The sequence below is a fragment of the Coregonus lavaretus genome (assembly GCF_964263955.1).
Source record: "Coregonus lavaretus genome assembly, contig: HAP1_SCAFFOLD_6504, whole genome shotgun sequence".
Taxonomy (NCBI): Eukaryota; Metazoa; Chordata; class Actinopteri; order Salmoniformes; family Salmonidae; genus Coregonus; species Coregonus lavaretus.
The window spans coordinates 16,967-32,350 of record NW_028163182.1 but is presented as its reverse complement, the minus strand read 5'-3'; the positions used below and the strand labels follow the sequence as shown (position 1 = coordinate 32,350).

Here is a 15,384-nt window from a genome sequence, read left to right as displayed (position 1 = left end):
GCAACAGGTCACAAATCTTGCAGCTGTGATGGCACACTGTGGTATTTCACCCAATAGATACAGTACATTCGAAAAGTATTCAGACCCCTTTACTTTTCCCCAAAAAAACATTACGTTACAGCCTTATTCTAAAATTGATTAAATACATTTTCCCTCATCAATCTACACACAATACAACCTAACGAAAAATCGAAAACAGGTTTTTTGAAATTGTTGCAAAAAACAATCGGGGGAGAAGGGCCTTGGAAATGACTCAAGTAAAAGTGAAAGTCACCCGGTAAAATAATAATTGAGTAAAAGTCTAAATGTATTTTGTTTGAAATATACTTAAGTATCAAAAGTAAATGTAATTGCTAAAATATACTTAAATATCAAAAGTATACATAATTTTAAATTCCTTATATTAAGCAAACCAGACGGCACCATTTTCTTGTTTTTTAAATGTACGGATAGCCAGGGGCACACTCCAACACTCAGACATCATTTACAAAACCACCAGATCAGAGGCAGTAGGGATGACCAGGGATGTTCTCTTGATAAGTGTGTTAATTGGACCATGTTCCTGTCCTGCTCAGCATTCTAAAAGGAACATTCTTTTCTTCAGGAATGTTGTGAAGTAAAAGTAAAAGTTGTCAAAAAATATAAATAGTAAAGTAAAGTACAGGTAGCCCAAAAAAACTACTTAAGTAGTACTTTAAAGTATTTTTTACTTAGGTACTTTACACCACTGTGGCTTTGCTATGGAAGGTTTGGGAATCGCTTCCTTTTAGGTGGTTGTAGAATTTAACGGCTCTTTTCTGGATTGTGATAATTAGCGGGAATCGGCCTAATTCTGCTCTGCATGCATTATTTGGTGTTTTCTCTCTCTCTCTCTCGCTTTCTTTCTCTGCCTGTCTGTCTGTCTGTCTGCCTGTCTGTCTCTCTCCCTCTCTGTCTGTCGCTCTCCCTCTCTGTCTGTCGCTCTCTCTCTCTCCCACTCTCTCCTCCTCTCTCTCTCTCTCACTCTGTTTCCCTCTCTCTCTCCCCCTCTCTCTCTCACTCTGTTTTTTCTCTCATTCCCCCTCTATCTCTCTCTCTCTCTCCCACTCTCTCCTCCTCTCTCTCTCTCTCACTCTGTTTCCCCCTCTCTCTACCTCTCTCTCTCTCCCTGCTCTCTCTCTCTCTCTCAAATTCAAATTGCCATGAAATACAATTAGTAGATATTGCCAAAGCAGTGTAGTGTTCCAGCAGCATTTCAGTAAATCCAGTACATTGAGGATAATGAAATCCAGTTAATTTCAGTAGTAATAATAATAATACATCCAGGTCCAGCAGTAATGCTGTAATAACTCTCTCTGTGTCTCTCCAGAACACACCATCTAACTGCTGTCTGTATTATCACAGTCCAACGCATTCAAAACACATCTAGAACTGAACTAGTCACAACCCTTTCATTATCGTATGACTCGCCTCTGACCTCTGTCCTTTGACCTCTCGTCTCCAGAGTTCAGCTCAGGGTCGGGGCCTATCTGTAAGGATCCTCTTGGTTGGATGTTCTCCCGCATCGACACAAACTTTGACCTCCAGCTGGACCGATCAGAGCTCAGCAGGCTGGGGCTGGACAGGAAGGAAGGCTGCTCCGACGCGCTCTTCACTTCCTGTGACACACACGGCGACACACTCCTCCTCTCCAGTGCAGAGTGGTGCACCTGCTTCCAGAGATACACAGGTGAGGAGGTACGCACACACACACACACACACACACACACACACACACACAGGACTAAACGTGTCCTTCTGCCTGGAGTCCTATCCCAGTTAATCGTCTTCAGGTGTGCCAGGTCTCATTAGATCTGAATGATGCAGCTGGAGTGACTGGGCTGGCAAGGGGGGTTGTGGCTGTTGGAGATCTTCAGTGTGGTACCTGGCTGCAGTGATGGTGTATTAAACTAAGATGAACGACTCAAGCCGTTTACCATTGTGTATTTATTTTTTCTAAGGCCCTCGGTCTGTTTTTCCCAAAGTGGTCGGTCTGTGTAAGTGGGCGTTCCCTCTTTCAGGTGTTCCTGCTTCCCATGAGCTGTGTTTGTTGTTGTCCAATCAGGCACCCCCTCCGCAGGGCGGGGCAACAAGCGGGCTAGAGCGAGCCCGCTCCGATCAGAACTAGTCATTCGGTCGGCTGTCTCGGCTTCCTCTTCTGTCTCTTCTGGCTGGCTGCAGGCTTGTGGCTTTTGTAGTCTTTCAGTGTGGTGGCCGGGCTTGGGGGTTGTAGTTTTTCAGTGTTGTGGCTGGCTGGCTGGTTGGGCTTGGGGGGGTTATAGTCTTTCAATGTTGTGGCTGGCTGGGCATGTCGGGGTTGTAGTCCTTCAGTGTGGTACCTGGCTTGCTGGCTGGGGGGTTGTAGTCCTTCAGTGTGCTGGCTGGCTGGGCATGTCGGGGTTGTAGTCCTTCAGTGTGGTACCTGGCTGGCTGGCTGGGGGTTGTAGTCCTTCAGTGTGCTGGCTGGCTGGGCATGTCGGGGTTGTAGTCCTTCAGTGTGGTACCTGGCTGGCTGGCTGCTAACATTCCACGGCTTGTAGCCTGTGTCATTGCCAAACATGACAGACTGGATTTCTCCAGGCCACAAATCCACAGCAACAATGTGATTTATTCATCTTGAACTTCACAGTAAACTATGAACTTTAAACAGTTTTAGCATGATTTATAAATGAAACATGCTTATTTCTGACCAACACAACTTTATTCGTGGGTACGTACAGACATTATCTAAACTTGACTCATATTTTAAGAAATGATCGTACGGAGAAATGTAAAAAAGTATAAAAACTAAGAACATTTGATTAACAGTGTTTCTGGTCATTAATCATTTGTGTGATCATAGTCCAGGGATGTATTCACTAGGAACCAAACAGACGCAAATGGGACCGAAACGGGGAGACACTTAGCTGATCTTGTCCAATAAGAAACACTTGTTTTTGTTTTCTGTTGCAGACCGTTGTGCTACGGTGTACACTAATGAATACTCCCCTAATTGTGTTGCATCTCTCCTCTCCAGACTCCCCCTGTTGGTCTGAACTGACCAGTATTAACAAGAAACAGACTGGGGAGAAGCTACTGGGTGAGACACACTAACCTCTCTCTATGACCCCTTACCTCTATAACCCCTGACCTCTTAACCCCTGACCTCTATAACCGCTGACCTCTATAACCGCTGACCTCTATAACCGCTGACCTCTTAACCCCTGACCTCTATAACCGCTGACCTCTATAACCGCTGACACACTAACCTCTCTCTATGACCCCTGACCTCTATAACCCCTTACCTCTATAACCGCTGACCTCTATAACCGCTGACCTCTATAACCGCTGACACACTAACCTCTCTCTATGACCCTTTACCTCTATAACCGCTGACCTCTTAACCCCTGACCTCTATAACCCCTGACCTCTATAACCGCTGACCTCTATAACCGCTGACCTCTATAACCGCTGACACACTAACCTCTCTCTATGACCCCTGACCTCTATAACCCCTTACCTCTATAACCGCTGACCTCTATAACCGCTGACCTCTATAACCGCTGACACACTAACCTCTCTCTATGACCCCTGACCTCTATAACCGCTGACCTCTATAACCGCTGACCTCTATGACCCCTGACCTCTATAACCGCTGACCTCTATAACCGCTGACCTCTGTAACCGCTGACCTCTATAACCCCTGACCTCTATAACCCCTGACCTCTATAACCCCTTACCTCTATAACCGCTGACCTCTATAACCGCTGACCTCTATAACCGCTGACCTCTATAACCGCTGACCTCTATAACCCCTGACCTCTATAACCCCTGACCTCTATAACCGCTGACCTCTATAACCGCTGACCTCTATAACCGCTGACACACTAACCTCTCTCTATGACCCCTTACCTCTATAACCCCTGACCTCTATAACCGCTGACACACTAACCTCTCTCTATGACCCCTGACCTCTATAACCGCTGACCTCTTAACCCCTGACCTCTATAACCGCTGACCTCTATAACCGCTGACACACTAACCTCTCTCTATGACCCCTTACCTCTATAACCCCTGACCTCTATAACCGCTGACACACTAACCTCTCTCTATGACCCCTGACCTCTATAACCGCTGACCTCTATAACCGCTGACCTCTATAACCGCTGACCTCTATAACCCCTTACCTCTATAACCGCTGACCTCTTAACCCCTGACCTCTATAACCGCTGACCTCTATAACCGCTGACACACTAACCTCTCTCTATGACCCCTTACCTCTATAACCCCTGACCTCTATAACCGCTGACACACTAACCTCTCTCTATGACCCCTGACCTCTATAACCGCTGACACACTAACCTCTCTCTATGACCCCTGACCTCTATAACCGCTGACCTCTATAACCGCTGACCTCTATGACCCCTTACCTCTATAACCGCTGACCTCTATAACCGCTGACCTCTATAACCGCTGACCTCTTAACCCCTGACCTCTATAACCGCTGACCTCTATAACCCCTGACCTCTATAACCGCTGACCTCTATGACCCCTTACCTCTATAACCGCTGACCTCTATAACCGCTGACCTCTATAACCGCTGACCTCTTAACCCCTGACCTCTATAACCGCTGATCTCTATAACCGCTGACACACTAACCTCTCTCTATGACCCCTGACCTCTATAACCCCTGACCTCTTAACCCCTGACCTCTATAACCGCTGACCTCTATACCCCCTGACCTCTATAACCCCTGACCTCTATAACCGCTGACCTCTATAACCCCTGACCTCTATAACCGCTGACCTCTATAACCTCTCTCTATAACCGCTGACCTCTATAACCGCTGACCTCTTAACCCCTGACCTCTATAACCGCTGACCTCTATAACCTCTCTCTATAACCGCTGACCTCTATAACCGCTGATCTCTTAACCCCTGACCTCTATAACCCCTGACCTCTATAACCGCTGACCTCTATAACCGCTGACCTCTATAACCGCTGACCTCTTAACCCCTTACCTCTATAACCGCTGACACACTAACCTCTCTCTATGACCCCTTACCTCTATAACCGCTGACCTCTTAACCCCTGACCTCTATAACCGCTGACCTCTATAACCGCTGACACACTAACCTCTCTCTATGACCCCTTACCTCTATAACCGCTGACACACTAACCTCTCTCTATGACCCCTTACCTCTATAACCGCTGACCTCTATAACCGCTGACCTCTATAACCGCTGACACACTAACCTCTCTCTATGACCCCTTACCTCTATAACCGCTGACCTCTTATAACCGCTGACCTCTTAACCCCTGACCTCTATAACCCCTGACCTCTATAACCGCTGACCTCTATAACCGCTGACCTCTATAACCGCTGACCTATTAACCCCTGACCTCTATAACCCCTGACCTCTATAACCCCTGACCTCTATAACCGCTGATCTCTATAACCGCTGACACACTAACCTCTCTCTATGACCCCTTACCTCTATAACCGCTGACCTCTTAACCCCTGACCTCTATAACCCCTGACCTCTATAACCGCTGACCTCTATAACCGCTGACACACTAACCTCTCTCTATGACCCCTTACCTCTATAACCGCTGACCTCTTAACCCCTGACCTCTTAACCCCTGACCTCTATAACCGCTGACACACTAACCTCTCTCTATGACCCCTTACCTCTATAACCGCTGACCTCTATAACCGCTGACCTCTATAACCGCTGACACACTAACCTCTCTCTATGACCCCTTACCTCTATAACCGCTGACCTCTTAACCCCTGACCTCTATAACCGCTGACCTCTTAACCCCTGACCTCTATAACCCCTGACCTCTATAACCGCTGACCTCTATAACCGCTGACCTCTTAACCCCTGACCTTCTGTAACCGCTGACCTCTTAACCCCTGACCTCTATAACCGCTGACCTCTATAACCGCTGACACACTAACCTCTCTCTATGACCCCTGACCTCTATAACCGCTGACCTCTTAACCCCTGACCTCTATAACCCCTGACCTCTATAACCTCTCTCTATGACCCCTGACCTCTATAACCGCTGACCTCTTAACCCCTGACCTCTATAACCCCTGACCTCTATAACCGCTGACCTCTATAACCGCTGACCTCTATAACCGCTGACACACTAACCTCTCTCTATGACCCCTGACCTCTATAACCGCTGACCTCTTAACCCCTGACCTCTATAACCCCTGACCTCTTAACCCCTGACCTCTATAACCGCTGACCTCTATAACCGCTGACACACTAACCTCTCTCTATGACCCCTTACCTCTATAACCGCTGATCTCTATAACCGCTGACACACTAACCTCTCTCTATGACCCCTGACCTCTATAACCGCTGACCTCTTAACCCCTGACCTCTATAACCCCTGACCTCTATAACCGCTAGGTCAGTACCTGCCGGTGTGTGATGCAGAGGGCTACTACCGGTCCCATCAGTGCCACGGCAGCAGCGGACAGTGTTGGTGTGTCGATCGCTATGGCAACGAGGTCGCAGGGTCACGGACCCACGGAGCGGCGGACTGCGGTAGGTCCACGCTAAGCATTCTGGGGGAAAATCATTTTCGACTGACTCGTTGGTTTGATGCCGGTAAAAAGTTTACCGTAACTTCATTGATTGATTGATTGATTGATTGATTGACCAATCGACCAAGCCCTCACCTGATTTCTGGTATTTTGGTATTTTATTAGGATCCTCATTAGCTGTTGCAGAAGCAGCAGCTACTCTTCCTGGGGTCCACACAGAACATGAAACATTACATAATACAGAACAACAGACAAGAACAGCTCAAGGACAGAACTACATACATTTAAAAAAGGCACACGTGGTTAACTGTAGTTCCTTCCTGATTCCTGGTTCCTGTGTCCTGTAGGGGTGGTGTTTAACAGGAGTTCCTTCCTGTGTTCTGTAGGGGTGGTGTTTAACAGTAGTTCCTTCCTGTGTTCTGTAGGGGTGGTGTTTAACAGTAGTTCCTTCCTGTGTTCTGTAGGGGTGGTGTTTAACAGTAGTTCCTTCCTGTGTTCTGTAGGGGTGGTGTTTAACAGTAGTTCCTTCCTGTGTTCTGTAGGTGTGGTGTTTAACAGTAGTTCCTTCCTGTGTTCTGTAGGGGTGGTGTTTAACAGTAGTTCCTTCCTGTGTTCTGTAGGGGTGGTGTTTAACAGTAGTTCCTTCCTGTGTTCTGTAAGGGTGGTGTTTAACAGTAGTTCCTTCCTGGTTCCTGTATTCTGTAGGGGTGGTATTTAACAGTAGTTCCTTCCTGTGTTCTGTAGGGGTGGTGTTTAACAGTAGTTCCTTCCTGGTTCCTGTATTCTGTAGGGGTGGTATTTAACAGTAGTTCCTTCCTGTGTTCTGTAGGGGTGGTGTTTAACAGTAGTTCCTTCCTGTGTTCTGTAGGGGTGGTGTTTAACAGTAGTTCCTTCCTGTGTTCTGTAGGGGTGGTGTTTAACAGTAGTTCCTTCCTGTGTTCTGTAGGGGTGGTGTTTAACAGTAGTTCCTTCCTGTGTTCTGTAGGGGTGGTGTTTAACAGTAGTTCCTTCCTGTATTCTGTAGGGGTGGTATTTAACAGTAGTTCCTTCCTGTGTTCTGTAGGGGTGGTGTTTAACAGTAGTTCCTTCCTGTGTTCTGTAGGGGTGGTGTTTAACAGGAGTTCCTTCCTGTGTTCTGTAGGGGTGGTGTTTAACAGTAGTTCCTTCCTGTGTTCTGTAGGGGTGGTGTTTAACAGTAGTTCCTTCCTGTGTTCTGTAGGGGTGGTGTTTAACAGTAGTTCCTTCCTGTGTTCTGTAGGGGTGGTGTTTAACAGTAGTTCCTTCCTGTGTTCTGTAGGGGTGGTGTTTAACAGTAGTTCCTTCCTGTGTTCTGTAGGGGTGGTGTTTAACAGGAGTTCCTTCCTGTGTTCTGTAGGGGTGGTGTTTAACAGTAGTTCCTTCCTGGTTCCTGTGTTCTATAGGGGTGGTGTTTAACAGTAGTTCCTTCCTGTGTTCTGTAGGGGTGGTGTTTAACAGTAGTTCCTTCCTGTGTTCTGTAGGGGTGGTGTTTAACAGTAGTTCCTTCCTGTGTTCTGTAGGGGTGGTGTTTAACAGTAGTTCCTTCCTGTGTTCTGTAGGGGTGGTGTTTAACAGTAGTTCCTTCCTGGTTCCTGTGTTCTGTAGGGGTGGTGTTTAGCAGTAGTTCCTTCCTGTTTTCTGTAGGGGTGGTGTTTAACAGTAGTTCCTTCCTGTGTTCTGTAGGGGTGGTGTTTAACAGTAGTTCCTTCCTGTGTTCTGTAGGGGTGGTGTTTAACAGTAGTTCCTTCCTGTGTTCTGTAGGGGTGGTGTTTAGCAGTAGTTCCTTCCTGTGTTCTGTAGGGGTGGTGTTTAACAGTAGTTCCTTCCTGTGTTCTGTAGGGGTGGTGTTTAACAGTAGTTCCTTCCTGTGTTCTGTAGGGGTGGTGTTTAACAGTAGTTCCTTCCTGTGTTCTGTAGGGGTGGTGTTTAACAGTAGTTCCTTCCTGTATTCTGTAGGGGTGGTGTTTAACAGTAGTTCCTTCCTGTGTTCTGTAGGGGTGGTGTTTAACAGTAGTTCCTTCCTGTGTTCTGTAGGGGTGGTGTTTAACAGTAGTTCCTTCCTGTGTTCTGTAGGGGTGGTGTTTAACAGTAGTTCCTTCCTGTGTTCTGTAGGGGTGGTGTTTAACAGTAGTTCCTTCCTGTGTTCTGTAGGGGTGGTGTTTAACAGTAGTTCCTTCCTGTGTTCTGTAGGGGTGGTGTTTAACAGGAGTTCCTTCCTGTGTTCTGTAGGGGTGGTGTTTAACAGTAGTTCCTTCCTGGTTCCTGTGTTCTATAGGGGTGGTGTTTAACAGTAGTTCCTTCCTGTGTTCTGTAGGGGTGGTGTTTAACAGTAGTTCCTTCCTGTGTTCTGTAGGGGTGGTGTTTAACAGTAGTTCCTTCCTGTGTTCTGTAGGGGTGGTGTTTAACAGTAGTTCCTTCCTGTGTTCTGTAGGGGTGGTGTTTAACAGTAGTTCCTTCCTGGTTCCTGTGTTCTGTAGGGGTGGTGTTTAGCAGTAGTTCCTTCCTGTTTTCTGTAGGGGTGGTGTTTAACAGTAGTTCCTTCCTGTGTTCTGTAGGGGTGGTGTTTAACAGTAGTTCCTTCCTGTGTTCTGTAGGGGTGGTGTTTAACAGTAGTTCCTTCCTGTGTTCTGTAGGGGTGGTGTTTAGCAGTAGTTCCTTCCTGTGTTCTGTAGGGGTGGTGTTTAACAGTAGTTCCTTCCTGTGTTCTGTAGGGGTGGTGTTTAACAGTAGTTCCTTCCTGTGTTCTGTAGGGGTGGTGTTTAACAGTAGTTCCTTCCTGTGTTCTGTAGGGGTGGTGTTTAACAGTAGTTCCTTCCTGTATTCTGTAGGGGTGGTGTTTAACAGTAGTTCCTTCCTGTGTTCTGTAGGGGTGGTGTTTAACAGTAGTTCCTTCCTGTGTTCTGTAGGGGTGGTGTTTAACAGTAGTTCCTTCCTGTGTTCTGTAGGGGTGGTGTTTAACAGTAGTTCCTTCCTGGTTCCTGTGTTCTGTAGGGGTGGTGTTTAACAGTAGTTCCTTCCTGTGTTCTGTAGGGGTGGTGTTTAACAGTAGTTCCTTCCTGTGTTCTGTAGGGGCGGTGTTTAACAGTAGTTCCTTCCTGTGTTCTGTAGGGGTGGTGTTTAACAGTAGTTCCTTCCTGTGTTCTGTAGGGGTGGTGTTTAACAGTAGTTCCTTCCTGGTTCCTGTATTCTGTAGGGGTGGTATTTAACAGTAGTTCCTTCCTGTGTTCTGTAGGGGTGGTGTTTAACAGTAGTTCCTTCCTGTGTTCTGTAGGGGTGGTGTTTAACAGTAGTTCCTTCCTGTGTTCTGTAGGGGTGGTGTTTAGCAGTAGTTCCTTCCTGTGTTCTGTAGGGGTGGTGTGTAACAGGAGTTCCTTCCTGTGTTCTGTAGGGGTGGTGTTTAACAGTAGTTCCTTCCTGTGTTTTGTAGGGGTGGTGTTTAACAGTAGTTCCTTCCTGTGTTCTGTAGGGGTGGTGTTTAACAGTAGTTCCTTCCTGTGTTCTGTAGGGGTGGTGTTTAGCAGTAGTTCCTTCCTGTGTTCTGTAGGGGTGGTGTTTAACAGGAGTTCCTTCCTGTGTTCTGTAGGGGTGGTGTTTAACAGTAGTTCCTTCCTGTGTTCTGTAGGGGTGGTGTTGAACAGTAGTTCCTTCCTGTGTTCTGTAGGGGTGGTGTTTAACAGTAGTTCCTTCCTGTGTTCTGTAGGTGTGGTGTTTAACAGTAGTTCCTTCCTGTGTTCTGTAGGGGTGGTGTTTAACAGTAGTTCCTTCCTGTGTTCTGTAGGGGTGGTGTTTAACAGTAGTTCCTTCCTGGTTCCTGTATTCTGTAGGGGTGGTATTTAACAGTAGTTCCTTCCTGTGTTCTGTAGGGGTGGTGTTTAACAGTAGTTCCTTCCTGGTTCCTGTATTCTGTAGGGGTGGTATTTAACAGTAGTTCCTTCCTGTGTTCTGTAGGGGCGGTGTTTAACAGGAGTTCCTTCCTGTGTTCTGTAGGGGTGGTGTTTAACAGTAGTTCCTTCCTGTGTTCTGTAGGGGTGGTGTTTAACAGTAGTTCCTTCCTGTGTTCTGTAGGGGTGGTGTTTAACAGTAGTTCCTTCCTGTGTTCTGTAGGGGTGGTGTTTAACAGTAGTTCCTTCCTGTGTTCTGTAGGGGTGGTGTTTAACAGTAGTTCCTTCCTGTGTTCTGTAGGGGTGGTGTTTAGCAGTAGTTCCTTCCTGTGTTCTGTAGGGGTGGTGTTTAACAGTAGTTCCTTCCTGTGTTCTGTAGGGGTGGTGTTTAACAGTAGTTCCTTCCTGTGTTCTGTAGGGGTGGTGTTTAACAGTAGTTCCTTCCTGTGTTCTGTAGGGGTGGTGTTTAACAGTAGTTCCTTCCTGTGTTCTGTAGGGGTGGTGTTTAACAGTAGTTCCTTCCTGTGTTCTGTAGGGGTGGTGTTTAGCAGTAGTTCCTTCCTGTGTTCTGTAGGGGTGGTGTTTAACAGTAGTTCCTTCCTGTGTTCTGTAGGGGTGGTGTTTAACAGTAGTTCCTTCCTGTGTTCTGTAGGGGTGGTGTTTAACAGTAGTTCCTTCCTGTTTTCTGTAGGGGTGGTGTTTAACAGTAGTTCCTTCCTGTGTTCTGTAGGGGTGGTGTTTAACAGTAGTTCCTTCCTGTATTCTGTAGGGGTGGTGTTTAACAGTAGTTCCTTCCTGTGTTCTGTAGGGGTGGTGTTTAACAGTAGTTCCTTCCTGTGTTCTGTAGGGGTGGTGTTTAACAGTAGTTCCTTCCTGTGTTCTGTAGGGGTGGTGTTTAACAGTAGTTCCTTCCTGGTTCCTGTGTTCTGTAGGGGTGGTGTTTAACAGGAGTTCCTTCCTGTGTTCTGTAGGGGTGGTGTTTAACAGTAGTTCCTTCCTGTGTTCTGTAGGGGTGGTGTTTAACAGTAGTTCCTTCCTGTATTCTGTAGGGGTGGTGTTTAACAGTAGTTCCTTCCTGTGTTCTGTAGGGGTGGTGTTTAACAGTAGTTCCTTCCTGTGTTCTGTAGGGGTGGTGTTTAACAGTAGTTCCTTCCTGTGTTCTGTAGGGGTGGTGTTTAACAGTAGTTCCTTCCTGGTTCCTGTGTTCTGTAGGGGTGGTGTTTAGCAGTAGTTCCTTCCTGTGTTCTGTAGGGGCGGTGTTTAACAGTAGTTCCTTCCTGTGTTCTGTAGGGGTGGTGTGTAACAGGAGTTCCTTCCTGTGTTCTGTAGGGGTGGTGTTTAGCAGTAGTTCCTTCCTGTGTTCTGTAGGGGCGGTGTTTAACAGTAGTTCCTTCCTGTGTTCTGTAGGGGTGGTGTTTAACAGTAGTTCCTTCCTGTGTTCTGTAGGGGTGGTGTTTAACAGTAGTTCCTTCCTGGTTCCTGTGTTCTGTAGGGGTGGTGTTTAACAGGAGTTCCTTCCTGTGTTCTGTAGGGGTGGTGTTTAACAGTAGTTCCTTCCTGTGTTCTGTAGGGGTGGTGTTTAACAGTAGTTCCTTCCTGTGTTCTGTAGGGGTGGTGTTTAACAGTAGTTCCTTCCTGTGTTCTGTAGGGGTGGTGTTTAACAGTAGTTCCTTCCTGGTTCCTGTATTCTGTAGGGGTGGTATTTAACAGTAGTTCCTTCCTGTGTTCTGTAGGGGTGGTGTTTAACAGTAGTTCCTTCCTGTGTTCTGTAGGTGTGGTGTTTAACAGTAGTTCCTTCCTGTGTTCTGTAGGGGTGGTGTTTAACAGTAGTTCCTTCCTGTGTTCTGTAGGGGTGGTGTTTAACAGTAGTTCCTTCCTGTATTCTGTAGGGGTGGTGTTTAACAGTAGTTCCTTCCTGTGTTCTGTAGGGGTGGTGTTTAACAGTAGTTCCTTCCTGTGTTCTGTAGGGGTGGTGTTGAACAGTAGTTCCTTCCTGTGTTCTGTATGGGTGGTGTTTAACAGTAGTTCATTCCTGTGTTCTGTAGGGGTGGTGTTTAACAGTAGTTCCTTCCTGTGTTCTGTAGGGGTGGTGTTTAACAGTAGTTCCTTCCTGTGTTCTGTAGGGGTGGTGTTTAACAGTAGTTCCTTCCTGTGTTCTGTAGGGGTGGTGTTTAACAGTAGTTCCTTCCTGTGTTCTGTAGGGGTGGTGTTTAACAGTAGTTCCTTCCTGTTTTCTGTAGGGGTGGTGTTTAACAGTAGTTCCTTCCTGTGTTCTGTAGGGGTGGTGTTTAACAGTAGTTCCTTCCTGTGTTCTGTAGGGGTGGTGTTTAACAGTAGTTCCTTCCTGTGTTCTGTAGGGGTGGTGTTTAACAGTAGTTCCTTCCTGTGTTCTATAGGGGTGGTGTTTAACAGTAGTTCCTTCCTGTGTTCTGTAGGGGTGGTGTTTAACAGGAGTTCCTTCCTGTGTTCTGTAGGGGTGGTGTTTAACAGGAGTTCCTTCCTGTGTTCTGTAGGGGTGGTGTTTAACAGTAGTTCCTTCCTGTGTTCTGTAGGGGTGGTGTTTAACAGTAGTTCCTTCCTGTGTTCTGTAGGGGTGGTGTTTAACAGTAGTTCCTTCCTGTGTTCTGTAGGGGTGGTGTTTAACAGTAGTTCCTTCCTGTGTTCTGTAGGGGTGGTGTTTAACAGTAGTTCCTTCCTGTGTTCTGTAGGGGTGGTGTTTAACAGTAGTTCCTTCCTGGTTCCTGTGTTCTGTAGGGGTGGTGTTTAACAGTAGTTCCTTCCTGTGTTCTGTAGGGGTGGTGTTTAACAGTAGTTCCTTCCTGTGTTCTGTAGGGGTGGTGTTTAACAGTAGTTCCTTCCTGTGTTCTGTAGGGGTGGTGTTTAACAGTAGTTCCTTCCTGTGTTCTGTAGGGGTGGTGTTTAACAGTAGTTCCTTCCTGTGTTCTGTAGGGGTGGTGTTTAACAGTAGTTCCTTCCTGTGTTCTGTAGGGGTGGTGTTTAACAGTAGTTCCTTCCTGTGTTCTGTAGGGGTGGTGTTTAACAGGAGTTCCTTCCTGTGTTCTGTAGGGGTGGTGTTTAACAGTAGTTCCTTCCTGTGTTCTGTAGGGGTGGTGTTTAACAGTAGTTCCTTCCTGTGTTCTGTAGGGGTGGTGTTTAACAGGAGTTCCTTCCTGTGTTCTGTAGGGGTGGTGTTTAACAGTAGTTCCTTCCTGTGTTCTATAGGGGTGGTGTTTAACAGGAGTTCCTTCCTGTGTTCTGTAGGGGTGGTGTTGGAATCATCTGGAGATCAGGGCAGCGGAGACTCTCTCTTCTCTGACGACGACTATGACAATGATGAAGATGATGCCTTCGTCCTGAGCGACCTGTCCCAGATGGATGATGAAGATGATGAGGATGACTATGACAGAGAGGAAAGATATCTGTCATAACTCCGTCACTCTGCACATCGCTAGGGGGACTACAGCAGCAATAATAGTTGCTAGGCGACCTCTACACCACTAACAGACTAAAGACATTTCTCTCTCTCTGGCTGCGTCTCAAATGGCATCCTGTTCCCTGTGTAGTGCACCAGGTCCCATAGGGTTCTGGTCAAAGGTAGTTCACTACATAGTGGATAGGGTGCCATTTGGAATGCACTCTCTGTGTTTGTTGTCTGTTCCTAACTTAAAGGTGGACTCTGCAATATGACACCATCGTACAAAGTGGGGTGACTTCCTGCTAACGGACGTCATCAACAACAACAGAAACAACAACAACAACAACAACAACAGAATTCTGATCTATTGGTTTCTGCCCTTTGTGGCGTGTCCACATCAGGAAAAACCAAGCATAACAGTCTGGGCAGATTAGAATTCTGTGTTTGGTGTTGTCTGTAAGCAGGAAGTGACCTTGCTGTGTATGATGATGTCATAATGATTAGCCCACCTTTTAATAGCTGGTAAATGTTTGTTTATGATTTCCCTTTCTGTGCCGTCTAACGTTTGAATGGCCTACGTGGCTGTAACTCTGGGGAGTCGTCCAATCAGCGAGAACTTCAGAGATTATAGACTAGTTTATCGACAGTCAATTGCGAGCTGTGTATTCGTATTTCCAGAAGCACAGTGCTTCCTCTCCTCTCTTCTCTCCTCTCTTCTCTCCTCTCCTCTCCTCCTTCCTATCTCCTTCCTCTCTCCTTTCTCCTCTCCTCTCCCCTCTTCCTCTCTCCTCTCTTCCTCTCTTCCTCTCTCCTTCCTCTCCTCTCCTCTCCTCTCCTCTCCTCTCCTCTCCTCTCCTCTCCTCTCCTCTCCTCTCCTCTCCTCTCCTCTCCTCTCCTCTCCTCTCCTCTCCTCTCCTCTCCTCTCCTCTCCTCTCCTCTCCTCCTCTCTCCTTCCTCTCCTCTCTTCTCTCCTCTCCTCCCTCCTATCTCCTTCCTCTCCTCTCTTCCTCTCCTCTCCTCTCCTCTCCTCTCCTCTCCTCTCCTCTCCTCTCCTCTCCTCTCCTCCTCTCTCCTCTCCTCTCCTCTCTTCCTCTCTTCCTCTCTCCTTCCTCTCCTCTCCTCTCTTCCTCTCTCCTCTCCTCTCCTCTCTTCTCTCCTCTCCTCTCCTTTCCTATCCTCTCTCCTCTCCTCTCCTCTCCTCTCCTCTCCTCTCCTCTCCTCTCCTCTCTTCCTCTCTCCTTCCTCTCCTCTCCTCTCTTCCTCTCTCCTCTCCTCTCCTCTCCTCTCCTCTCCTCTCCTCTCCTCTCCTCTCCTCTCCTCTCCTCTCCTCTCCTCTCCTCTCCTCTCCTCTCCTTTCCTCTCTTCCTCTCTTCCTCTCTTCCTCTCTCCTCTCCTCCTATCTCCTTCCCTCTCTTTCCTCTATCGTTACCTGTGTTCCAGTGATGATAAAGAAGTTGTTACTGTATTCTAATTTCCTCTGATCCTTGTTTTCCAACAGAAACAGAAA

At 47.2% G+C, this 15,384-nt stretch overlaps 1 protein-coding gene across 1 annotated transcript; it reads left to right on the top strand.

Moving 5' to 3' along the window:
- Positions 1-1,483: 1,483 nt before the first annotated feature.
- Positions 1,484-13,890, top strand: LOC311118415 (testican-3-like; the record flags this gene model as incomplete). Its single annotated transcript, XM_084193217.1, has 4 exons — positions 1,484-1,708; positions 3,035-3,097; positions 6,427-6,564; positions 13,724-13,890. Coding segments are annotated over 4 exons (593 nt in total), but the record flags the coding sequence as incomplete, so codon positions are not given.
- Between the last annotated feature and the right edge of the window lie 1,494 nt (positions 13,891-15,384).